Below are 25,245 nucleotides of genomic sequence, written 5' to 3'. Positions count from 1 at the left end.
GAAGCAGGAGCTTGGTTCGCATTGCCGGCAGTAAGTCGGACTTGTTCCCAGTGCATGTCGGACTCCGGCAGGGCTGCCCTTTGTCACCGGTTCTGTTCGTAATTTTTATGGACAGAATTTCTAGGCGCAGCCAGGGGCCGGAGGGTGTCAGGTTTGGGGACGACACGATCTCGTCTCTGCTATTTGCGGATGATGTTGTCGTGTTGGCCCCTTCAAACCAGGACCTTCAGCATGCACTGGGACGGTTTACAGCAGAGTGTGAAGCGGCTGGAATGAAAATCAGTACCTCCAAATCCGAGGCCATGGTCCTCAGTCGGAAAAGGGTGTCTTGCCCACTTCAGGTTGGTGGAGAGTTCCTTCCTCAAGTGGAGGAGTTTAAGTATCTCGGGGTCTTGTTCACGAGTGAGGGAAGGATGGAACGGGAGATTGACAGACGGATCGGTGCAGCTTCTGCAGTAATGCGGTCGATGTACCGGTCCGTCGTGGTGAAGAAAGAGCTGAGCCGCAAGGCGAAGCTCTCAATTTACAGGTCAATCTACGTTCCTACTCTCACCTATGGTCATGAGCTATGGGTCATGACCGAAAGGACAAGATCCCGGATACAGGCGGCTGAAATGAGCTTCCTCCGCAGGGTGGCTGGGCGATCCCTTAGAGATAGGGTGAGAAGCTCGTTCACCCGGGAGGAGCTCGGAGTAGAGCCGCTGCTCCTCTACATCGAGAGGGGTCAGCTGAGGTGGCTTGGGCATCTGTTACGGATGCCTACTGGACGCCTTCCCCGGAAGGTGCTCCGGGCCCGTCCGACCGGGAGGAGACCTCGGGGAAGACCTAGGACACGCTGGTGGGACTATGTCTCCCGGCTGGCCTGGGAACGCCTCGGTGTCCCCCCGGAAGAGCTGGAGGAAGTGTCTAGGGTGAGGGATGTCTGGGCATCTCTGCTTAGACTGCTGCCCCCGCGACCCGGCCCCGGATAAGCGGTAGAAAATGAATGAATGAATGTTTATTTGCTTTTATTTGCGTTTAATTGTGAAGTAACTGTTTCAAACTGATTTAAAAGGCAATATAACACGACTATAAGGAACAATAATAAAGAATCAGAATATTCTCAACAAATTGAAATTGGGTGAACATCTCTGAAATGATATGAAATTAATTTAAATAAACATAAATTAAAGTTCATACTAGTAGTTTTTGTAGACAACAAATTTGCCAAAATACTTAATAGACACACAGGAGCATTTCCTAAATTGAGGGGGGGAGCTGGGGATCTGGGACCCACATAAGAGGGAAAATTTTATATCTGAAGGACCCCTTCAATAAGTCTATTTTCTGTCAAATTGTTCAAAAAAATTCTTAAGGGACATAATTCGATACCCATACTGCACAGGAGTATGGATGATATTACAGTTTTTGATTGATGGGTATCAAATTCCGCCAAAGTTTGTATACACCTGCCTTAAGGAAAGACATTACAAACATCCCTGACGCAACCCATTTTCTTTAATCTGACATTATCTCTGTCCTGGATGTCAAAGCATACCCCTGCAGAACCTCTGCTTGACCTCAGAATGTAATGGGATGTAATTTCACATTAGCCAGAAAGAGGGCAAGCCATTAACAGGGCAGTCTCCTTTGTCCTTCTTTAACAACCAAAGTCTTCAGGACGAGGTGCTCGTAAACCCGCGAAACAACTTCCCACAACAAAATGTGCAGATCGGGTCAAGCCAGATCTCCGGCCAAGATACATCTGAGGCAAAACGAACGGAGCGTGGCACTGAAATAAAGAGGGGCCAAATAAAGGAGGCAGATAAATCAGGCAAGCAAACAAACAGCCCTCGCAGGGCGAGCAGAGGAGCCACTTAGCCTCCTGCCTCCGTGCCACCGTGCCAGTGCTTTGTCACTGAGACCCACTGCTGCTGCACCCCGTCATTAGGCAATGGCATCTCAGCAGGAAGAGTAAACAGACATTAAATCAATTACAGACACTCCTCAGCGACATCTAGGGTCTCTGACAATGAATACCCCCAAACACACACAATAACTAACACACAAAAAACATTTTGTAACTCTCTTATAGTCGGTTATGTGGACACACAAATTTGATGTTTTTTAGAAGCAATACACCTGGTAAAGCAGTTATAAATGTGTAATTAATGAAGTAATAACATAGCCATATGGAGTTTGTCGAGCTGCCCAAACTATGATGATGGGAAACAGTGGGTGCGATGGTTGAATCTTACCCTGCGGTTCAGCGCTGTTTTAGTGCCCTGTCTTCCCTGCTCCCCCAGACTGTTCTGAGATAACTTCCTGTCCATGTCCTCTTGCCACGCTACAGATGGAGAGAGTCAGATGTTCAGAGGTATGAAAGAAGAAAACCTGTGCAGTTAATTCTGACTGAATCCCAGTTTACATGCTATTAGGGATGTGTATCGTTAAGATTGTATTGATACGGATACTGCTTATCGATACCGGTACTTCTAAACACTGTTATCGATACTACACTCTATTATTTGATGCAAAAAGACAAGATGTTAAACATTTTAAGTTTCTTTATTACAGCTGAGCTTTAGAACTGCAGTTTACAAATGCTTCTGAGCAAACAGAAAATGCCACATAACAAAACGCGCGTGTGTTCCTTAGCATACCGCTTACGGCACTTAGCATGTACATAGGAGCATTATAATTTTGTTAGCACATTAACTTCAATTTACTAAAGTAAGTAAATAAACAATGTTTAAAATTATTGAATTATTAAAAACAATGTTATAACTTGTTCTCAAAATAAATTACTTTCATTTTGATGGGTTGACGCAAAGGGGTGTTTGAATCCAGCTCCACAATCGCAACCATGCCACTCTCTCACTCACAAACACGCAAACAAGCAGATTACAAATACATCGCGGAAATCGTATAGCCCTAGATATCACACAACCGTCGGGATGAACAATGACAAGCATCAGCCTCTAGTTTGCCATTTAACACCCGAATACACAGAGATAAAACAACGCAACTATCGATAACAATATCGTTTGTCATGAAGCTTATCGATACTCTGGTATCGACCCAATATTGTACCGGTCTACTGGTTCCCGGTACCCATCCCTACATATTATAAATTTTAAAGTGTAATTATTATTAAAAAGGATTTACATTAGGTTCAGTTGATGAGAGGTTTCATTGTTGGTCTGAAATTTAATTTAATTGTCATTTTTGACAGCAATATTACAAATATCTGTTTTTCCCCATTCAAGTAGATAGGACCCTGGTCTTGCTATGACTTAAATAGCTGCGTCCGGAGGTGTTGAGAACATGGCCGCCGAGTGGCACGACTTCCCTAAAAGGACTTTGGGAAACCGTATGCAAATTAGGATTCAGTCATAAGAAGCATATCTAGACCGACCTTCAGCGTTAAGATGATCCACATTGGCTGGTGTGGCAACGCAGAGTTTCTTAGCAGTGCTGAGGCCACGGCTGTTGAGGAAGACGGGTAGGTGGATGATGTTTCGCATGTAGTCGTGACCGTTGATATTAGAGTCGCGCAGCACACTGTTGAGGTTCTGATTTATAGCTTTGATGATGATATGAGGGTCGCTGGCAAAGATGGAGATAAAGGGGCCTTTGGAAAAGAGCACTCGAACCTGCAGACACGTGGGAATTAATAAAGAGCTTGCTTAAAATAAAACTTTAGTCATCATTTATTCACCCTCCAAAACCTGTATATGACTCTTTCTCCAGTGGATAACATAACACAAATCTGTTTTTCTATCTAAATCGAACACATAGACTCCGCAGTAAACAACAAGCTTTTTTCACTTTTAGGCCACTTTAAAATCCATTTTAATGACATTATTCAAGGTTAGCTTTAATTATATTAAAGTAAATATATAACAGTCTTCTGCCTATAGTTAAAATGATATGTAGTGTATCACGCGTGTCTCCATAAACAGTAATGCGAACATGATGGGACTTTCCAAACTAATTGGAGAGATTGTAACATGTCCAAGTGTCACAGGATACTGATTTGTAAACCGTTTAGAAACTTCAGAATGGCACGCATGTCTGGTTCAGTGTCTGCTGTGAATTATGTGCTCGCACTGCATTTCTCCACGGCAACTCAATTGCCTCTTGATGGCAACCAAATACACGACTCTGTTCGCATCAGTCATTTATCGTATGGAACATCAGCCTTACCAATTGAAACAATATTTAGCTTGAAGGAAAAATTCAATTTGGTAATTCCTATCAAAATGAGAGACAAAAAGATCAAAATTTAAAAGAGATGTGGCTAATTGTGCCACAAAGGAGCCTTTGAGGGACTTTGCAGGCTCTCTAGTAAATGGCAGATTTCATTAGCGGTGAGCAGGCTGCCAACGCAAGAGGATTAGACCCAAATAATGACATTTAGCTAAAGGAAATTCCATTAGTCCAGCACGGAGAGAAGAATCTCAACTTTCTGTGCTAAACAAGGATTTTGAACTTTGACTGTTGCCGTGTGCCACGGAGATGCAGGTAAAGGGGCTTGTTCTTCTTACAGACTGCACACAAGGCATCTGAGCTCTGGTCCAACACTCAATGAGCAGACTTGCTGCCTACACAGGCTGCAACCTTCTAAGGCAGCAAGTTCATAAAGATTACTCATAATTTACTCACTTTCATGTCATTCCAAACCTGTATGCCTTTTCTACAGAAAATAAAAGAATATATTTTGAAGAATGCTGGTAGTCAAACAGCATTGACCACCATTATATGGACACAAAACCACAAAGACAGTTTTCAAAATATCCTCTTTTGTGTTCCAGTGAAAAAAGACTCATGTACAAGTTTTACACGACATAAGTAAATAACAACAGAATTTTTATTTTAGAGTCGACTTTCCATTTAGTCAAGTGCAGGAAGTACACAAATTAGTTTTGAGCTTCAGCAAAGATGGTTCAGCAATTTCTTGGATATTGACGGTAAATAGGATCTGCATACTTTTATTCACTTACACAGGAAATGTTTAATGAGATTTAATGGAGACTTAACGTGGGGAAATGCATGGTACCGTAATCCACAAACTTACCGTGTCAAGCATCTGTAGCACTTTGTCCTGCTCGCAGGAATCCAGTCCGTCGATTATGACAACAAGTCGAGTCTGATTCTGAGTGAAGCCGTCAATAGTTTTGGCCATTTTAGCCATGAGCTCCACTTCACACTTCAGAACCTGACACAACAAAGGAAACAGTTGAATCAACAAAATAACACTGTCAGTGAAAAGACATTTTTTGTCCACAATGAAAAAAACATTGTATATCTAAGGACTACTTAGATTTCACTGAGGGTGGCGGGGCCTGTGCATGACGCGCCATAAATAAATATTACACAACAGATTGAATATCTTTCAAGGGTGGCACGCTGCCATTTACACAACTGACTAAACCTAAACCTGAAGATTGTGTTACACTCCAGAAAACCCTGTATGTTTGAATGCACCTATCATCTCACCTTCATAAATCCCTCGCTCTTCAGTTTGTGCATGCTATTGGCAGCATTGTGCAGTCTTCTCCTTTGGGAGTGAAGCACAGAGTCAGTCACCTGCCACCAGGTCCGACAGTTCAGAAGCACAGCCAGACCCACCACACTGGCCATGGCGATCAGAGTCGCGTTCACCGTAAGGTTCTCCACATCCACCTTAAAGATGACCAGCAGGGTCATGCCAGTGATCAAACAGCCCGTCGTCAACACAAACAGCACGCAGGAAGGCACGCAGCATGTTTTCTTCCACTTCTTTCCTGTGAAAGAAATCCGATTTATTAAATTAAGAGCAAATTTGATAAAAAAGTGAATTGCATAGATGCTAAAGAAAATGATGTTTATGTGATGGTAAATAAGTGTTATGCTAAATCATGTTTATGAAAGGAAACATTCATGCTCTTAAATGGCACGAGACGTGTTTAAAGCAGCTGTAAAACATTCAGCCGATAAACATGCACCTGTGACAGCACGTCAACAGGATTTTATATTAATGCACCACATTGCCTAGCAACCGTGATCGGCTTACAGTTTGGTTGATGAACTTTTTTATAATGGTTATCACATTAAAACGTTTTTCAGAAAATTTGCTTTAATTTTAGGTCTCGCAAGGTGAGCACGATGCAGTTTATATTATTTTATTATTCCTCATTTTCTCCATTTTCTGTAATTTTCTGCCCCCGCTGCTTTATGTACTTTACCGAAACTTTGTTTCTTGTAAATAAGTTGAATGTCGATGTTCAAAACAGCAGTTTAAAATACCCTTAAACAAAAGTTTAATAATAATAATAATAATAAAAAACAATATTATTAATATATAATAATACCAACTTAAAATATAATTTCAACCGGATAACTTTTATTTTTCTGAACACGTTCTACACACTGCATTTATTACAGACATACCTTGAGTTTCATCGTTCTTAAAGACCCTGAAAAGTCTGGTGGCCAGGAAGCCAAACTCTCTCTCGCATGCGTCGGACAGCGTGGCTATCATCTCAGCCATAGACGTCTCCCCTCCCACACTCGACAGACGGTTATAGTCCGTGAACAGAAACCTGTGCAGATGGAGAACAAAAAAAGACTGACTGAGTGAGCCTCACACATGTGCGTGTTTCAACACAATGCGTAGGTAATCAAAGATGTGAAAACAATATTCCCAACAGCTCTCTATCGTTCCTCTAAACAATTATTTAATGTTTTTTCCTCTTAAAGACAAATTAAAGATGCCGTAACAGACTTTTCTATGGAACGACATGTGAAAAATGTCTCTATTACCAGACAGATCGCTAAAACGGTTGTTGTGAAATTGTACTATTGTCTCGGTGACATTACTAGGCCCTTAAAACTTTATGAAAGCAAAGCAGAAGAAAACAGACAGATTCTTGGAGTTTAATACATTTTTCTCATGTAAACCGAAAACGATGTGTTTATGCTTCTCTCTTTAAAACATTCTCCAAACATCTCTTTAGGGTCAGGGTGTGTGTCTACTTTAGTCTGAGTTGCTAAAATGTCTAACAGCATTCAGGCGCTGTACCTGACAGGCAGAGCCTTGGTGGTCTGTTCCGGAAGCTCGGGGGGATTGACGAACATGAGTTTCAACAGCAGCTCTAGGTAACCGATGTGACGGGCCAACCTGGTGCTAAGCCCCAAGGCCCAGCTCCAATTCTGCCTCGCTTTTCTCCCACCAAAGTACACCAACACTATATACAACAAACAAATGTATGATAAGAAACATAGAAGAGACAGTTCATTGTGCAACACACAAGATTTTGAAGTACAATGCTGCACTCTGGTGGACAAAATAATATCAACAGCCTATCAACAATTTATTGTTAATATCCAACTTCCAACCTCTTTATTCAGATATTTTAGCACTGAAAATGTTGTATGTGTGTTACATTGCTGTGTTTGTAATATGAACTGAACCTCGGGTTTGACAAGAATTTAAGGAGGCATGGCAAAATAAAAAGTATAACACATGTGAAAGGTTTATGAAGACAGTCCAGGAAAATTTCTATAAATTTGTACACAAGAAAGGTCCAACAAATAAATTGCAGTTAATGTATGCTTTATTTTGTATGATAAACAAACAAATTGTTTGTAAAAAATAATTTATGCATTTTTTGTATGATATGCTGTAATTCTCTCCAATAAATTCTCTTAAAGTTACATGTTTTGTCTATTTTGGACCATAAAGTTGCACAAATTATGGTGTAACGTTGTTTGTTATTATGAACCTGTTATGTACATATAAGTATGTCAATTGTGAAAACTTCACATAATGTTTGAAATCGGCATAATGTGATTGAGTCCTTTGATGTGTACAGACATTGACAGTTATCAAATCCAATTTCACCGTATTTGAAGATTTCACAACATTATTAAAGAATCCTTTAACCTGTCTATTGACCTGATTATACCTAAATAATCTAGATAGAGGTTATAGAATGTCAGAGTAAAAAATAAAAGCAGATTCTAAAACATCTTTATCAGATTAACCCATTTTCTTTATTTGACATTCTTGCATCTCTAACACCCTCACATTTTCCATCTCTACATTGAATTTATTGATCGTATATAGTGCATTTCCATTTATTGCTTTCTAATATGCATTTGTGATTTATTGTTTTACGTAGATATATTCCTCATAGATTAGTATGTGTAGGATACAGCTTCGTATTTATTTTGTACTTTTTTTAATTACTTGATTTTTAGTTGATTATATTGATATCTGTATAGGCTCAATGGTAATTGAAACTCACTGTAAAATCACATCTCCAAGGCAACTGTTACAGTATCATGTCTTCTAAATGGCCTTTAATGAGAAGAATGCCTGTATAGTTTGATAAAAAGGACGAGAGAACCTTACCAAAGAAGATGTACAGTAGGGCGAGCAGGCTAAATGAAACAGCGATGGCCAGCTTCGGATCAACAGCGAAACCCAGAACCAGAGCCACAGATCCACACATCAGCAGAGTCAACACCACCACCAAACACGAAAACTGGAACAATGGCTCCACCTGCTGCCCTGCAAACGTCTTCATCTCATCTGAAGAAGAGAAGGAACATACCGCACAATCAGATACCATTTGGAATGTCTCAATGGGCCTTCAGATCTTTATACTGTATGTGTCTCGTACCCTCCAGTTTCTTTAGCAGGAAGGACTTTCCGCTGCCCCACTGGGCGTAAAGTCCCACGCAGAGGGGGGGCTGCATGGTGGGCTCGCTCAAGATGTCCGCCAGAGCGCTGCTGTACAGGTCGTAGCCCAACATGTCCCCATCACACTCAGAGGGAGACAGGTGCTCTGTGGAGGACGAAAGTTACAGATACTTCAAAGATGTTTTAAGTATTTGTATTACTCTGGTTGTTTAAAAGAACGCTCACTGGCTCCGAATATTTGAGTGAGGATGCTCTTCTGATGGCTGCAGTCAATGTTGTAGGGGGTCTCGCCCTCTTTGTTGGGACGGTAGAGTAGGCGGCCATCTTTAGGGTTCCTCAGTAGGAGCTCGGCAAGCTTACGGCTTCTCCCACGAATGGCAATATGCAAAGCTGTGTCTCCTTTCTGAAAAGACAATACAGTACTTTAAAAATCACTTTATAAGTGACCTACATGCTTATTAGAATAAGAATAAATGCATGTTTACACATATTGCACACTAGGACTTTGGGCAACCTGATTTATGGTTCCATCTCGACTTCTGTTCCCCCTTTCTCATCCCATATAATTTCTTTATCATATCTACACTTCAGGTCAAAATATAACAAAATAAGTGAATATGTGAAAAGTGAAGGACTTCCATCAAGGACAACTCAACACTTAACTTTACAGAAACTTTATTTGCACTTGACACATGAACATGTCACTTTATAGCTACTTGCACTACACCAAGTATAGTGTGAAAATTGTATTTTTTAAATATTTCTAATGCCAATTGTTTCATAATTTCATACGGGCACCTAATTTTCCATGCTAGTTTTACCTTACTGTATAATGCATTCTTTACATTATTTTATTACTGTATATATTTAATATATATATACAGGTATATATAAATATGTTTGTTGCCTTTCCACCCTGTTCTCGTGAGAAGTAAATCCAGTCATTTCATTGTACCTAGAACACATGACAATAAAGAACTTGAATCTTGAAAGATTTACCTTGTCCACTGCCGACACCTTGGCACCTTTGTCTAAAAGAAGCGCCACAATTTCAATATTTCTCATCTTGGTGGCTTTGATGAGAGGAGTCTCTGCATCCTAACAAAAACAGATACAACACAAATACATAAACCAGCTGAAGGTCCGGAGGCTTCGATTATTGATTATTACAACCATCCATATTTCATATTGCATTTGAACCCTTTCATGCATGAATGATGATGCAATGTTTCCAGATCTTCAATATGGCAAAGTAAACAAGTTCATATTTATACAGTACCACGATACAAAAGCTTTTTACATGTCTTATAGGATCAGCTCAATACTAAATATATGATGAAATAATATAGATTGAACTTTCATGCAATCTCACTGTCTTGCGCATTGCTGTTGGGTGACATTATGTCATTCTTGGGGTTTCTGTTAAAATTGGCATAATACATGAAAATATGCAGATTAAAGGCAAAACTAGACTGGTCTCTTAATTTTTTCAGCAGCTGTTTTTACAAGAAATGCTGTTAATAGCTGTCCACTGCAGTACGTGCTATTCATGAAAGGGTTACGTTCAAAACAGCTTTATAATGTGAACACACACAGGAAGCTTTCCACAAAGTAACTGTACAATTTCAAGGTCAGGTGTTTAAATGTTACCTTAGTGTAGGCCTCTGTGTCAGGTTTGCACTGCAGAATGTCTTGTACCATCGTAGCATTGCCTTTCTCCACTGCCCAGTAAAGGGCGGTTTTACCGTCCTATAATGAAAAGCCAGTGATTCAGATGACTCTGGGTCATCGTGACATCTACTTCCTTTATCACATGAGGATTAATAATGCATTTTTAATATGAGGTTAAAGGGGACATTAAACAAAGAGGCTGTTCTGGATATAATGGCACTGGGATGGTGTGTTGATGGATACAGGAGATTGAAATAAAGAGCGAAGGACGATAATGCCATGAGGGAGATGTATTTACCTGGCCTTTGACATCAATATCAGCGTATTTATTAAGCAAAGCTCGGACGATCTCCACGTGGCCTCCTCTGACAGCTCCAATCAGCACAGTATCCCCGCTCTGAGACACACACACACCAGAACAAATAAAAATCCAGTAATACTACATAAAACTAACTTGAACAGTCAAGCTGTGTATTTACCCGATCAGGGATGTTAACATATGTGCCGGCGTCCAGCAGGTCTTGCACGATCTCAGTGTAGCCCTCAATGGCAGCAATCATAAGCGCTGTGTTGCCGTCTTTATCAGTCATATTCATGTTAGGACTCCTCTTCAGAATCTCCTTAACAACCTCTGCGAAGCCACCACGAACAGCCACTATCAGCGCCGTCATTGAGTTCTGACAAGAGGAAATTTTCGATGTTTAAACTACAAAATAATAATGGCACGCTTCAAAAATGTCAGCTATGACATCAACAGGGTGTGAAATCTAACAAAGATGGATAACTTTTATATAGCATGTGTCTGTTATTCACTTCACCTACTAGCATGCAGGTCTATGGACAACCTAAACAAAACCTCAAGTACAGTATATTTGGGGAATGTGTTCTGTGCCACCTTTACTTCTTATCCAGGGACAGAGAAATTACACGAGAGATCAAGAAAATTTAACTAACATATGGCTATCATTTTGTGAGATTGTGGTATTTGTATGGAAACAAACTGTACTGTAATATACTGTTACGAAATGGGAGAAACATTTAAAATGCTTATTGCATAAATGTCTTTTTTCATAAACCGTTTTCCAGAGGATAATACATTTTATTCCACACATGAAACATTTCTTTACCATTGAACAAATATCCTAAAAAATCACATGAAATATTAAAAGTGCACACCGCTCCCTCCTGATCCACATTGGCCCCGTTCTCCAGTAGATGCATCACGCAGTCATAAAGGCCTTTCCTGGCTGCCCAGATCAGAGGTGTGGTGCCGTACTGACAATGAAGAAATCAAGCATGATGAAAAATTATGAAAATAATTTTTCTGTAATAAAATGAAACGTTACAGCTCTAAATCTTATTGGAAGTTGATGCATAAAGGCTTATACTATGTAAAATATATATTCTGTAAACACACCCATGTGCAACAATACATATTTCATAGAACAGCTTCGTTCCAGGCAAATGTAAACAGCCAACAAATTAGCAAATGTAATATTTTTCCATGACATAATTGTTCATGTAATTTGTGAATATAATAAGTCATAATAAATTCGAAGTGCAGAATGATGCACACTCTAACGGCTAATATAACCCACATCTCACCACGAGTCTAGTGACGCTCTACTGCATTAATAAAATTAAGTAACCGATGCGTCACTAAATGTCTAAATATAACTATAGAGTTAACATTACATATGAAAAAATAAATGAATAAATACAGCTTGTCTAGGCAAATTGTTGTCTAGGCAACAACCGCCACTTCCATTTCCCGTTAGCATATCCCAGTGCGTGCATATTGTTTTGCTACACACTAAAATGTATATACTTTTCATAACAAAAACTGTACTTACTTGTAGTGCTTAATATAAGTGGGCGAATCGGGACGCGGCAATAGATTTAATCCAAACAAATGCCAAATGCTAAAGTCATTTTACAACACTAAATAATCTGCAGTTATCCCTTTAATAAGGGTAAACACTGTAATGGATGTATTTTCATGGTAAACCATATTGCTCTTGTTGGTATTTAGCAATATAATGAAACAAATGTCAGTGTAAATTGTTTTTGATCAAGACAATTAAGAGATTAAGTGGCATCTAGTGGTGAAGTTGTGAATTGCAGCCAATGGCAGACTCCACCCCTCTCTATTATGGTAGCTAACACAGGACAAAGATGTTGTCATGTTCTTGCTTCTTTGCCGAAGGAGAGAAAGCATTTACGACACACGCTCTGTAGAGCAGTTTGTCCGCTTAGGCCGACTGCAGAAACAACATGGTGAATTCCATGTAAGGGGACCCGCAGTGCATGTAGATAGAAATAGCTCGTTCTAAGGTAATAAAAACATGACGCTTCATTATGTAAGGTCTTTATACACCTCTGAAGACATAGTTATGTATATTTTATTACATTTCTATCCTCCATAAAATGACATACTGGACATTTAAATTAACCTGGGACAAGTGCAGTCCTGTCCAGAAACCTTAGTGTTTTGACTATTCATCAGTTTTATGTGGAAAATGTTGATTTGGCTTTTCAGTTCTCTGTCTTTGTTTATGAATCAGGTTGCAGCTCAAGTCAGCGTTTTTTCAGATGATAACGATAAGGCACCTTGTCGGAACAGTTGACTTTGGCTCCATGCAGAAGCAGCTGCTGAACGATCTCTGCATGACCTCTTCCAGCCGCCCAGATGATTGGGTAGACGCTGTACTGCTGGGACATACGCAGATCAGTTACACACAATAGACAACACTTAACTCCCAAACACAGCAGGGACGCTTTTCTGCCCATGTTTCTGAATGGACGGCGGGGGCCACATGTCAAACATCATTTTTTATTGTTTATGAAGAAGAACAAATCTCCGAAGCATGGAGAGGATGAAATCTGCGGACCTGTCCGGTGATGTTTGGGTTGGCTCCTTTCTTCAGCAGTAGATGTGCCACCTCCACACGACCCTTATAAGCAGCCCACATGAGAGCGCTCCATCCCCCCTGCAAAAAACACATTCCAAGGTTTGTATATTTCCATGTGCTGTTCGTCATAATCTCTGTCATAAGATTAAGGATAAACACATTTTCCCTTGAGTCAGGGGATGATTTTGTGCGGTGAGGTCTTATAATATAATATGCAGCTGCCTAGACAGTATGGGCATCCATTTTGAATGTCTGAATGTGTGGATGGTGCCCCAAATAAAGCTGTCTAGGTTGGCTAAATACATTTTGATATACAGCTTTAGATAATATATCATTGCGTGACTTGACAGACATTACCACAATTTGGAAAAATATATCCAGGAGCTGCCAGGAAAGCAAAACTTAAATATTAGTGTATTACATGTTCCAGCAGAGCAGGGATTAAAGTAACAAAAGGGCTGGGAAGGTAAAGGACAAACAGTTTCAATTCCACACTACAGGTACAATTCACAATATTATGATTTCATGGAGGTAAAAAACTAAATAAAAAAGGAAAATGTATATATTTGGCTCTTACCATATCTCTGTGCTCCACATTGGCATTGTTCTCCAACAGCTCCTTCACCACCTCAGTATGTCCTTCCTTGGCAGCGGAAATCAGTGATGTCCAGCAATCCTGAGATAAGAAACATGTTTATTTCTATACAGGACAGATACAATTCCAGGAAAGTCTTGTCTTTAGAGGAACTTTAAAACATACCAGCTGGTCATACCATGTGGTCATAATGAAGACTCTTCAGTTTATCTGTGAGGTTTTATAATATGCTCTGCACCGTCTGTTAGTTTGAGGAGCTAAAGGTGTGCGTATGCGCATGTAAATGCAGTCATCTAGTAATTTACAAAATGACAGTACAGGGTGCCAATTATATAGTCTACATGGTCCACCCATACCTATGAAATCATGCAGACAGTTAAAAAGGGGACCTCACAGGTACAACCTTGACCTTGAAGAATCATAATAAATAAAGGTTAAGTATGTTTGTATTAAAAATATATTTGCAAAGTATACAGCTTTGTTTCGCATTAAAATAGTCAAGATGAAATGTCAATAGGAAGAATGATATCCATTAAAATACGAAAGAATGACCAGTCGTTAAAAAAGCGAAATATGATTGGTCATCATAATAACAACAATTAATTGGCAATTTAAAGTACTTAAAATTGGGTGTTGAAATAACGAAATATGATTGGACATAAAATAACAAAGAATGACTGGACATTAAAATAACGAAGTATGACTGGACGTTAAAGATCCAGTGAATGAAATTTAGCAGAATCTAGCAGTGAGGTTGCACACTGCAGCCAACAGCTCACTCCACCCCTCCCTTTCAAAGCACTACACTGGCTGACACAGGACTAAGATGTCGCTTTTTAGTCAAAGGGGAGAATGAATTTACGAAACACGCCCTGTAGAGTAGTTTGTCCGTTTAGGGCTACTGTAGAAACAACATGGTGAATTCCATGCAAGGGGACCAGTGGTGTATGTAGATAAGAAATAGCTCATTCTAAGGTAATAAAACATAACACTTCATTATGTAAGGTCTTTATACACCTCTGAACACGTAGTCATGTACTGTATATTATACTGCATTTCTGTCAATAGATCCTCCAAAAAACTACACACAGCACCTTTAAAATAGCGAAGTATGATTGCATAGTATGGTAAAATAGCAATGTATGCCTGGACACTAAAATAGCAAAGTATGGCTGAACGTTAAAACAAAGTATGATTAAATGTTAAAATAACAAAGTATGTCAAAAGGTTGTTACAAAAGTGAAGTATGATTGGACATTAAGGCCAATTTTCCTTTGAGTTTTTTAAAAGTATCAGGTACACATGAAAGCGTTATCAAAACGGTCTGCATTTACATGGATCCGGTAAAACGAATAAGAATGCTGTAGTATGTACGGCAGGCCAGTGGATGGTGATGTTATTGTGTATAGAAATACACATGCAGAGTTATAAGCCAAAAGTGCATTTTAATAACATTGGTCGACGTATATGTGCGTTTTAAGTCTGCCAAATGTAAATAGTGTGTCCTCGTTGGTCTTATTGTGCAGCACATCCACATTTTGCTAGGGAAACGTTAATTCATAGTCGAGCAGCGAGAGCTCACAGTACGGGAAGCCGACATATTGCTTTGGCTATAATCGCGTGACTGACCGCGTAATACGCATGCGTGTGATGTAATCGTTTTCGGAAAGTTCCGGCTTGCAGTTGACATGGAAACGAAAACGGGGCATTTTCAATAAGTGGCACTTTGAGACCCGTTTTCAAAAGTTTGCGTTTTCAGTCCACTAAAACGCTTTTTCCGTGTAAACTGACAACCACAACGCACAAATATTTTTACGTTTTCGGTTTCAGCCTCTAAAAGAGCACAGTACAGTATTCTGGTTCTTGTCCAGAATAACTTGTATCGTATAAATTGCATAAAAAGTATGCCAATGCCAGAAAAGATAAATTATAACAAGTCAAACCAAGTTGTTTCAAACATCAACTAGCCACATTTTTTGTAACAAAGGCTAATGTTTGTTTTGCTCAATAATAACGTTTCAGCCTGCGTTTTCTCATATTGTGTCTTTCCGCTGTGACTGTTTTGAGTTTAAACGCGAAGAGCAACTCACAACATCATCCAAGTTGACATTTGCGCCCCTCCTGATGAGCTCCTGCACGATCTCTAGACTGCCTTGTTCCGACGCCAACATCAGAGGAGTCTGGCCACTCTGGAGTAGATTACAAAGCTTTAGTATACAGTACATCAATAAAAAGCAAGCAAATTTAAAGACATATAGGCTTAGTTTAACCTAATATGTCGAATATACTGCACCACAGATAATAAACTCACCCCTCCCTTTGACATAGAGTTTTTAAAAAAGTATAATCGTAACATTTAAATTGCTGTCTGTGACAATCGAATGCATGCCATAGATACATACAGCTGAAAATAATTCAGAACATTTCCATAAACTGGAGTAAAAAATGCTACACATGGATTTCTGCACACTCACGTCACTTCTGGTGTCCACATCTCTGTATTTGTCCAGATGAGCTTTAAGGGCCGACAGATTCTCCTCCTCCACATAACTGAAGAGACTCTGGGTGGTCATGGAGGTCATCTTGAGGGAGGTGGTCACGTCCATGGCTGTGTTAGGAGCTCCACTGGAGAATGTTGAAGACAGCAGGAGCGATATATCATTAAACGAAACTCTCCTCTGTTCACTCATTATAAAACTCAAGTAACCCTTCAAACTCTAAGCAACTCTAAAAACTGGGTACAACTCCTACATCGGACCTACATTCCACTCAGATTTGGAAAACAAGACAGACAAGCCCTGTCTTGCTGAATTGCACAAAACATTCAAGTTAATGATGAACCGCATGCTAACATAACAGCCAGTAGGAGACCGCCATATCAATATTGATTAGGATAAAGCCCACATGATGTTAAGATAAAAGCCCCTCGTGCTGTCTCTGCAATAGGGACTGGACTGATATTCTTTGGGTGGCCTGAAATTGAAAATCAAGCCAAAGATTGAAGCATTTTTTTATCAAATATTCAGCCACAACAGTTCAAATTAGGCTGTTTTAATGAAGCACAGATGCAGTAGTTTAATCCTCCTAATGTTCTTCTTAATGTTAATTAGACGGGAAAATCGTTTATAAGGCTTATCCATGGCCTCAGAAAGGCATTATGTATTGTAGTCCAAGACCTTCCGTCTTGGATGAGTGAAAGAGCACATATGACTGTGCATATGACAGACAATACAAGGGTCACCACAGGCAATACATTGTTGTTTCTATAACGTTTCTTAGTCCTTTCGGAAAATAGTGGAACCAGCTTGACGTTTTAAAGCAGTATGTCTAGTATCAGGTCACCTTTAAGTTCACACAAGTGTCCGAGTCACCGCAGATTTTGGTCGTCACATTAATACAGACATTTTCCACCATGTCTGACAGTCAGGGAGTGTTCATATAAATAGAACATTAAGAAAAACTGAAAATGATTTTGAAACGGTCTCTTAACTCTTTTCTTTGCTATTTATAGTTATACAGTATGCATCTTTAAAATCTACACAACATATTTTTTTACACTTTTATTTGAAATATTTTCTTTTAATATAAATATTTTGCTTGTGCTACTATGTTTCCTTTACAGGAAAAGCCGCTTGCTTCAATATTTTTGATATCATAATACTATGACATTTAAACATTCATACACAGACCTTTTGTGGCCCACTGTACATAATAAATCATAATAATTTCATTGAGATCTGGGTGTGAAAAGGCACATCCGATAACAATTCAAAAAGTAGAAAGAAACCAATTTTGCTGGAGAACGATCAACTCCTATTTTGGCAAGCTTGGTCGACCTGCCCAGCATCTAAACCTGCTTCCAACTGACCACATGCAGACCATAAGAATAAGTTAAAACATCCAGCATGGCCTTAGCTTCAAAAATCAGATCACACACTCAATCTCCAAGTCTTAGCAACTATCCTGAATGTACAACTATCATAAATGTAAAAAGCAGAGATAACGGTGACAAATCTGACAATCTAAGACATCCGCTTTCATCCTTTGTTCATCTGAACTGCTGACACACCCTTCAGTGCTTTCAAAGCATCCCAGCTGCTCTCCTGTGAGGGATCAGACAATGCCTGGAGACAGCCAATCGTGCAAGAGCATGACAAGACCCCCACAGTCAAATATTGATCACCACCTCTCTCCAACCCCGAGATGCACAATAAAGAATCAAGATAAACCATGTCAGCATATAACCTGCAACAATGCATTTATTTACAACAACTTTACCCACAGTAAGAAGTAACAGAAAAGACCGACTCACCTCGTGCCACTGTTTCCTGTGACTTGGTACTTAAAAGCCGGTCTTTGTGCATGCAGTTGATACTCCACTCACGCTGTCACTCACACTGTGTACTTACAAGCCGGTTCTGGGGCTGTCACTCCAGAAGCTCGTGAATAATGCATGAGCGCGACGCCCCGCCTGTCTTTAGAGCGACGCCCAATGCACGCACGTGGCGAGCGGCCAGTCATGAATATTAATAAATATTCGAATAAACTTCCTCAAGAGTAGGTCATAAATATTCACGAGACACGCCGTCGCTCATGGGGCGCGTGTCATGACACGCTTCATCTGTGAAATGCGATTTATTTGACAATATTTCAGTAAACTAACGTCATTTTGCTTTATTGTTTTTTTTCCCGAGCGCTGTATGAATGTCTGTTAAGTGTCAGGGGGCTGACAGCAAGCACATGTGGATTTTACATCATGGTAAACAGCGCCACGACAACCCTTAATATATAACCGAGCTCTTATAATAGATATGATACTCAGCTGTTTCCATGGTGTCACGCAAGCTGCACTGAGGTAAACAAGTTCACGGTGTCATCGTGAATCACGAATGAGCAAAATAACAACCGTGTCATTTAAAGCTGACTAAATAATAACCGTGTGTCATTTCAAGCTAACTTAACTTAAATCTCGATTGGTTATTTCAACGAGACTAGACAACTAGACAAACGTAACCGTTATAAGCAAATAAGTCATGCAAAATGTTCTGCAGTTGCAGATGAGCACTTGTTGGTTGACAGGAGTAAATACGTGCGCTTTCTTTCTTATCAAATATAGCCTGCAAACCTATAAGCAGTGTTGCAAACTTGCCAGTGATACAATTATGAATGTACGTTAACTTACGTCGATATAACTTTGGTAAGTTACGAGCCCACGTTTGAACAGCACTCGGGTGCTTTTGTTTACGTCATTTTAACGTACAACGGTTAACTGGCAACTTACATCTCCGTCCTAGATATAAAGAAGGTCCAAAGTAATCCGATGGAAATCACATCACGTAGCTTTGCTTTCCATAACCCTCTTAACGTGAGGAAGCTTCGTGTATTACAGCACAGCCATTTTGTTAGGGCAGGAGATGTGGATGAAATTAAAATCGATTTGACGTAACCACGCCCACTGTGTCAAACCACGCCCGGCTCGTTTTGTTATTCAACAGACACCCTTATTAAGAAATGGAAATAAGTAGGGTACAGGTTAACAAAGTATAATTGTACAGTATTTTTTGTTTTTCAAAAGTTTACATAAAACACTTTTATAAAATTATATTACTTTATTGGTTTACAGGGTTTTATTATAACCACAATATATATTTTAAATTGTTGTTATACTAAAACGGCGTGGAGAAATTCTCCTATTCATATTTTTTATCATTGCATGGGGGTGTTTCTATGTTTCTCTTTGATAAAACACTCAGTCGGTGCGATAAAGCAGTGGCACATTTGTTTCTGCGATAATAATCAACACTTCATCCAATGCAGGTAAAGAGGTGTGGTTTATTTGTTCTGTGACTGTCGTTATGGTAGTGGAATTATATTATTCTCCTATTGTCAAAGAAAAGTAGTTTGGCTTGGTGAAACATCAGTGGCCTCTTGCACAAATCCGGCTTTAGTTTCAAGTTTAATTTGTTCAAGTTTAATTTGAGTTTTCAGGTTCAAGAAGGTGGATTGGCTTGGAGCTGGTTTTCGTCGGCATGGTAATTTACGCTACACGGCTAACCCTGGTCCGGAGCAGGTTTTATGCTGGGTTAAAACTCGCAAACCAAAACTGGATCAATCAGCTCGGAGCAAGGTGACATCGGACGCAGAGAAGCCACTACTCTTGTTTCTCACCCCAAATAGGGTATGCAAGTGACGTCACGTTCCCATGTGAACACGCCCCTTGAGTGGCAAAACACTTAGTAAAATGGCTACTCAGGGAACGCAATTACACGTAACATATCAGTTTTGTCAACCCAGAGTTTGATAATCTCACTTTGTGCAACAGGCCTCAGAGCATCAGTTTATCATACAATTTTTATCAATCACATCTCAATGAATCATTATTACTCTAGTTATAAAAAAATCTGAAAATGAAACATTGGACACACAGTGTTTGTTCCCCCCTGGATAGTTTTTAATGCAAATGCATTTAACAGTAAACGTCTTACAAGTTTTGGGAAATAGTGGATTTTTTTTACTGGTAAATTGATTTACGACGAACAGGTTCAATAAATATCACTTTCCGGTATATCTCAAGAGGCTTATTACATTATATAAATATCCATGTTTCCTGTGCACTGCCAGGTAAAGGAATGTCACAAAAAGTCAGAATTAAAGTAAAAAAAAGATTCTGTGCAATAAGTGGAAATCTTTAGCAGTCAGTTGGGGCGGGTTTGAATGTTATATGGGTCACAAATCAGTAGCTTTTTAAAGTCCAACAATACAATGCAAAAGACATACCAGCTCAAGCGTCTGAAAGGAAAGAGTCACACTAAAGAGGAATAACAGTAGAATCTTCACATGGCTTTGAGTCATTCTTTGCAGAATCAGTAGTAGGAGGTGGTGCCAACATCGATGAGCAACATGTAACAGAATAATGTGTTTATTATTATGTAGGCTCAAATGGAGGATATGCTGTATGCAGCATATCTCAGCCTGTGTCTGGGCAAAATGACAATCTTAAAATAAACACCACTCGTGTAACGTCATTTTGGACAGCGTGTTTACCAAATAGACTGATAACACTGGAACGTCGTCCTGCTTTTTCTTGCCTTTAGGAACAAAGTTACTCCATGGAAAGTAAAACAGTGGGAAAATTCAAGCATTTCATTTCTAGTAATCACTGGTCTCACAGAAGTTTCTTGCATTGCTCTGGCAGTTCTTCTACTACAGTTTATCTATCCTGACTCGTTCCTACTAAAAGTGCAAAATGGGAGAGAGTCTAAATTCTTATTTTGAGACCAAATAAATCCTTCTTTAAAGATCTTGAGTAGAAACCTCTCAACCTATTGTGTAAGCCTGTACTTGTGCACCTCAAGCGATTTGGCACTCTTGAAGTTTTGCATTGAGGTGCTGGTTATATGGTTAGTACGTTGGGAAATTTTACATTTAAATCATTCATTTTTTTAATAAAATTATACAGACAAACTGTAAATTATTGGGCTATTAAGCAGGACTCTTCATTTAGCACAATCCTTTCAGCTTTGCAAAACCATACTGAAGAATGTCAAAAACAGTTTGCCATGGGCTTTCTATTGGTTTTGCAATCGCTGAAATAGTTTCGGGCTGTAATCTGGTGCTTTGTGTTTTGTAAATCCAAAAGTGTGCTTATGAAACCACAGGGTCTGTTTCTCTATCTCCAAAGAATATTATTCTCAACATGACTTTGTTTATGGACCTGCTCATGTCTTTTTACTTAAAGGGATAGTTCACCCAAAAAGTCATACAGGTTTCAAATGAGAAGAGGGTGAGTAAATTATGACAGAATTCTCATTTTTGAGTGAACTATTCCTTTAACCCATCCCTTAAATTAATTTCTTTTTTATTCCTAAATATGTGGTAAAACTCACTTTGGTAAATGCTTCAGACCTTCTTCATCAAATAACACCTACTTTTTCCTCACCCGATGTGCTGAGTTACTTTTTAAAAGGGGTTAAACTTGATAGACTTCATATCATGAATGCTTTTTTGTTTGACATTCCCATAGCTTGAATCGCACATGACCAAAACGTTTTCGACAACTTTTAGAGGATCAAATTTCAAGAAACATTATGACATACTGTACTAAATGTAAATCAACTTTGTTTACAAAGACCTTTGCAGGTTTCATTAGGGCCCATGAGATGTGTTGATATTAAATAAAAGTCTATGCATACTGAATGTACAAAACACAAAAAGATGCCTTTTGTGTTCATATGAATAAAGCACTGTTTTAAAAAAAAAGTGATCTTAACACTCCCTTTGTGAAAATGATATACGTTTTTTTTCACTTACCATAGTGTAACATAAAATACAAGTTATAATAACAAACAAGCTGTGATATTAAGTAATATTGAATGGTCTATTGTCTTCTCTAGATCACAGAGAAATATCTGGATATTTGTGGTCCAAAACGAGACCTGTGGAGCCCTGAGGAAACCTACAGTCCTTAAAAAATGTCATAAATACAACATGAATCAAACCGAAAGCCCTTAATAAAAATCATCGTTAAAAACACAGGTCATTATTATAGAAAGGATTTTTAAATGAACTCACTCCCTGTAAGATTAACCGAGGCTGGCAAGCCTGAGAAAATATATTTTGTTAAAAAGCAAAAAACAAACCAGAGAGAAAAAAAACCAATAAAAATCGAACTATGGCAACAGATAGGATACGAAGGCCTGTGAGTTTGGCAAAATACAATTTTACTTTCCCCCTCTTTTACCAGACATTTTCTTTTCGAGGAACTGAAAAAGAGGTTATTTGTTTAACTGAAAACGGCAAGAACCTTCCAGGTACTGTGAAGGCTGATTCCAGTGCTACACTTGCTAAACTAACACAGCGAAACTATAAACCAACATCCCCTGGTCCATTCCCGTGTAACACAAATATATAAATGGTTTAAGGCAACTTCAGATTAACTGACGAGTAAGTCAATTATTCACTACTTAGACATCCAAATCAAAAAATTTCAACCTTCAATTTCATAAAATCCTAAAAAGGTCCTGTTCCTGTTTAGAAACCGAAGCATGACCGTCTGGACGAGGTGATTGGGTTTGGTGTATCTATTCTTCTTCTGTGGTTGTTGCAAAAGTTTAGGTCAGTTATTGTCACAGCCACTCAGTATGGATGTAAAAGTTCCGCGCAACACAGTGCACATGTCAGCGGCTTTCCCTGTCCTCACGTGGCTTTCTGTTTCTGGTTGAAGTTGTTGTCCGGAGAGGAGATGCAGTTGTGTTCGCTGGCCTGGATGCTGCTCTGATGCTCCTGTTGTTTTGTGCTCGAGCCTCTGGACTTGACGGGTAAAACCAGCACCAGCAAAAAACAGATCAGGTGAATGCAGCAGTACCACGATCTGAAGACGCAGAGAGGAAAACAGAAAGCAGATTGTTTAAGTGATGCAAATGAACACAAATCCACAGTGTTTTGTAGAGTAATATTTGGCTTGCAAACTTGTTAAACTATAGAATGACCCTGTCCACTTCTTGCTCTTTAATGACAAATGCTTTATGACCCACGCCACGGGTGCTATCATCTAACACACCGCTCCAACAAACGACCATCATAGATTTATTTTATCCCACCGAATGGTTCGGCCGAATGATCCAGATTATAAAGCATCATAGCCTGTAAAACCACGCCATAAATGAATGTAGACTGCAGCAGGAATAAAATCACGACCTGTCAGCTTAACATTATCCGCTAAACGCTTTTCAGCAATGGCTCGATGATACGGGTGGGTTTATTACACAGTATCTTCCTAAAAACGTTCTGTTCTTCATTACCGTTATATCACCCGAGCTCATACATAAACTAAAATGGCACGATGCATGTCGATCCACAGATCAAATAAGGTGAGGCCACTTACGGCCAAGGTCACAGTCATCAGAACCTATCCTAGTGTGCTATATAAACAGGAAACTTCACATAATGGTTGTTACTAACCTATAAAACTTGAAAGAAGGCCCAAATGCAAGGAGTACAAATGGCACGACAGTGTAGCAAATGGCGATTTGAGTGCTGAACCACGTGATCACGTCGTAGATGAGCTTAAGTGTGGCTGAGTTCAGGAAGTGCTGCCTCACATTGTGCCTGACCTGGAAAACAAGAAATTGTATTAGATATACTTACAATGAAGATATTCATAAGATTATGAGGCGATGAAGATTATAAGCGTAAGGATTTGCTACAGCAGTTTGCTGGGGACACAACAACAGAACATCATAGGCAGTATCATTTATATTCAGAGATGGACCGCTGCTATAAACTGACCCACTTTTTCCTTTAGTTTGAGAAACTTTGGTCATTACTGCATAACAGAAGCATTGATATAATGCAAACCATGTGACTGCATGACTAATGATAACGGTTTCCAAGAACTGTACATACTTGTCTCAAGAAAAGTCAATGTTTTGGTTGCATTAATATTACTGAAAAAGGAGACTGACCCCTCTCAGGGCAGGTCAGTGAAAAACAAAAATGTTACACGCAGAGTTATGTGGAGTGACAACAGAGAGATTGAACTATCTCAGAGAGATTTTGTTTCTTTTTCTGAGACACTGAGACTCTCACTTTATAATCACACCGACACCATTCTCTCCGTCACAAGAAACAAAAATGTAGTTAATGACTTAATGTTAGTGTTTAAACAGGCATGAAAGGCATTGAAATACATTTTTCATCTAATATATCTTGAACACTGACGTCTGTAATGTGAAAATATAAATATTTGAAAGAACTGTATGATGGATTATTAACTAGTTTCTATGACCAGTGTCATAGGGAAATTGAAAACCCATAACAAAGATGGAGCAGTGTCGCGGACATGTGTTACTGTAATTTTACTTTTTAAATTACTTTTACTTTGTTTACTTGAACATTTTTTAGTTGTGGGCTTTAATTTTTGTCCACCTAGTCTTCAAGCTTCACTGGATATACATTTTCCTCCGCGTTTTTGCGAATTTTCTTTTTATAAGACTTTTGTAATAAATCTGTGGTTGGGACAGACATGTATTTGAATCTGCCAATAAAGTAATTAATTCAATGTATGATGTTCTTCATTTGTATGAGTTGTACTGTACTTTGACAAACCGTTGCCTTAGAATTATGGGGTTCTATCTGACATTTATGTCAAAATTGAGTTATTGACATATTCTAAATCTGTGACAATTTATTTACATTATGCCATGTTTGTTTTTTAAATGTGTGCATTTTGGGACTTTTTAAGAAAACAAAATCAAAATTATCATTTGATGCTGTAAGGTTCAATCTGCAAGAGCCAATCAGCACTTTGAATGCACACAAGAGGTCCAATCAGGATCAGCTTTCTTTGTCATGTGACCGGACTCCTCAGTGACCGGGGAATATCTGAGGTAACAGTG

General features: G+C 39.1%; 2 protein-coding genes across 5 annotated transcripts in view; both read right to left on the bottom strand.

Moving 5' to 3' along the window:
* Window positions 1–19,311, bottom strand: part of kidins220a (kinase D-interacting substrate 220a) — a gene marked incomplete at its 5' end in the record, with an annotated part of 49,759 nt that extends 30,448 nt beyond the window's left edge. The window contains 20 exons of one of the 4 annotated variants that reach the window (XM_079459425.1): window positions 2,238–2,326; window positions 3,398–3,635; window positions 5,060–5,200; window positions 5,482–5,768; window positions 6,415–6,566; window positions 7,046–7,211; window positions 8,381–8,560; window positions 8,652–8,816; window positions 8,897–9,074; window positions 9,671–9,769; window positions 10,322–10,420; window positions 10,641–10,739; window positions 10,822–11,019; window positions 11,519–11,617; window positions 12,953–13,051; window positions 13,234–13,332; window positions 13,832–13,930; window positions 15,940–16,038; window positions 16,324–16,474; window positions 18,162–19,311. In XM_079459425.1, coding sequence (XP_079315551.1) covers window positions 2,238–2,326; window positions 3,398–3,635; window positions 5,060–5,200; window positions 5,482–5,768; window positions 6,415–6,566; window positions 7,046–7,211; window positions 8,381–8,560; window positions 8,652–8,816; window positions 8,897–9,074; window positions 9,671–9,769; window positions 10,322–10,420; window positions 10,641–10,739; window positions 10,822–11,019; window positions 11,519–11,617; window positions 12,953–13,051; window positions 13,234–13,332; window positions 13,832–13,930; window positions 15,940–16,038; window positions 16,324–16,455 — 2,718 coding nt within the window. Of the gene's footprint in view, window positions 1–2,237; window positions 2,327–3,397; window positions 3,636–5,059; window positions 5,201–5,481; window positions 5,769–6,414; window positions 6,567–7,045; window positions 7,212–8,380; window positions 8,561–8,651; window positions 8,817–8,896; window positions 9,075–9,670; window positions 9,770–10,321; window positions 10,421–10,640; window positions 10,740–10,821; window positions 11,020–11,518; window positions 11,618–12,952; window positions 13,052–13,233; window positions 13,333–13,831; window positions 13,931–15,939; window positions 16,039–16,323; window positions 16,540–18,161 lie in introns of those variants that run through there. The other 3 variants (XM_079459426.1, XM_079459427.1, XM_079459424.1) reach the window with 3 other exon arrangements.
* Window positions 19,312–20,284: 973 nt separating this feature from the next.
* The window catches only part of mboat2a (membrane bound O-acyltransferase domain containing 2a), a 54,658-nt gene continuing 49,697 nt past the window's right edge, over window positions 20,285–25,245 (bottom strand). Inside the window, exons 12-13 of the mRNA XM_079458499.1 lie at window positions 23,810–23,961; window positions 20,285–23,219 (exon numbers count right to left, since the gene is read on the bottom strand). Of these exons, the coding sequence (XP_079314625.1) occupies window positions 23,045–23,219; window positions 23,810–23,961 (327 nt within the window). The 3' untranslated portion in view covers window positions 20,285–23,044. The remainder of the gene's footprint in view (window positions 23,220–23,809; window positions 23,962–25,245) is intronic.

The sequence above is a fragment of the Barbatula barbatula genome, assembly GCF_947034865.1.
Source record: "Barbatula barbatula genome assembly, chromosome: 6".
NCBI classification, from domain to species: Eukaryota; Metazoa; Chordata; class Actinopteri; order Cypriniformes; family Nemacheilidae; genus Barbatula; species Barbatula barbatula.
Note: the sequence above shows the minus strand (reverse complement) of the source record. Positions and strands in the feature narration are given on the sequence as shown.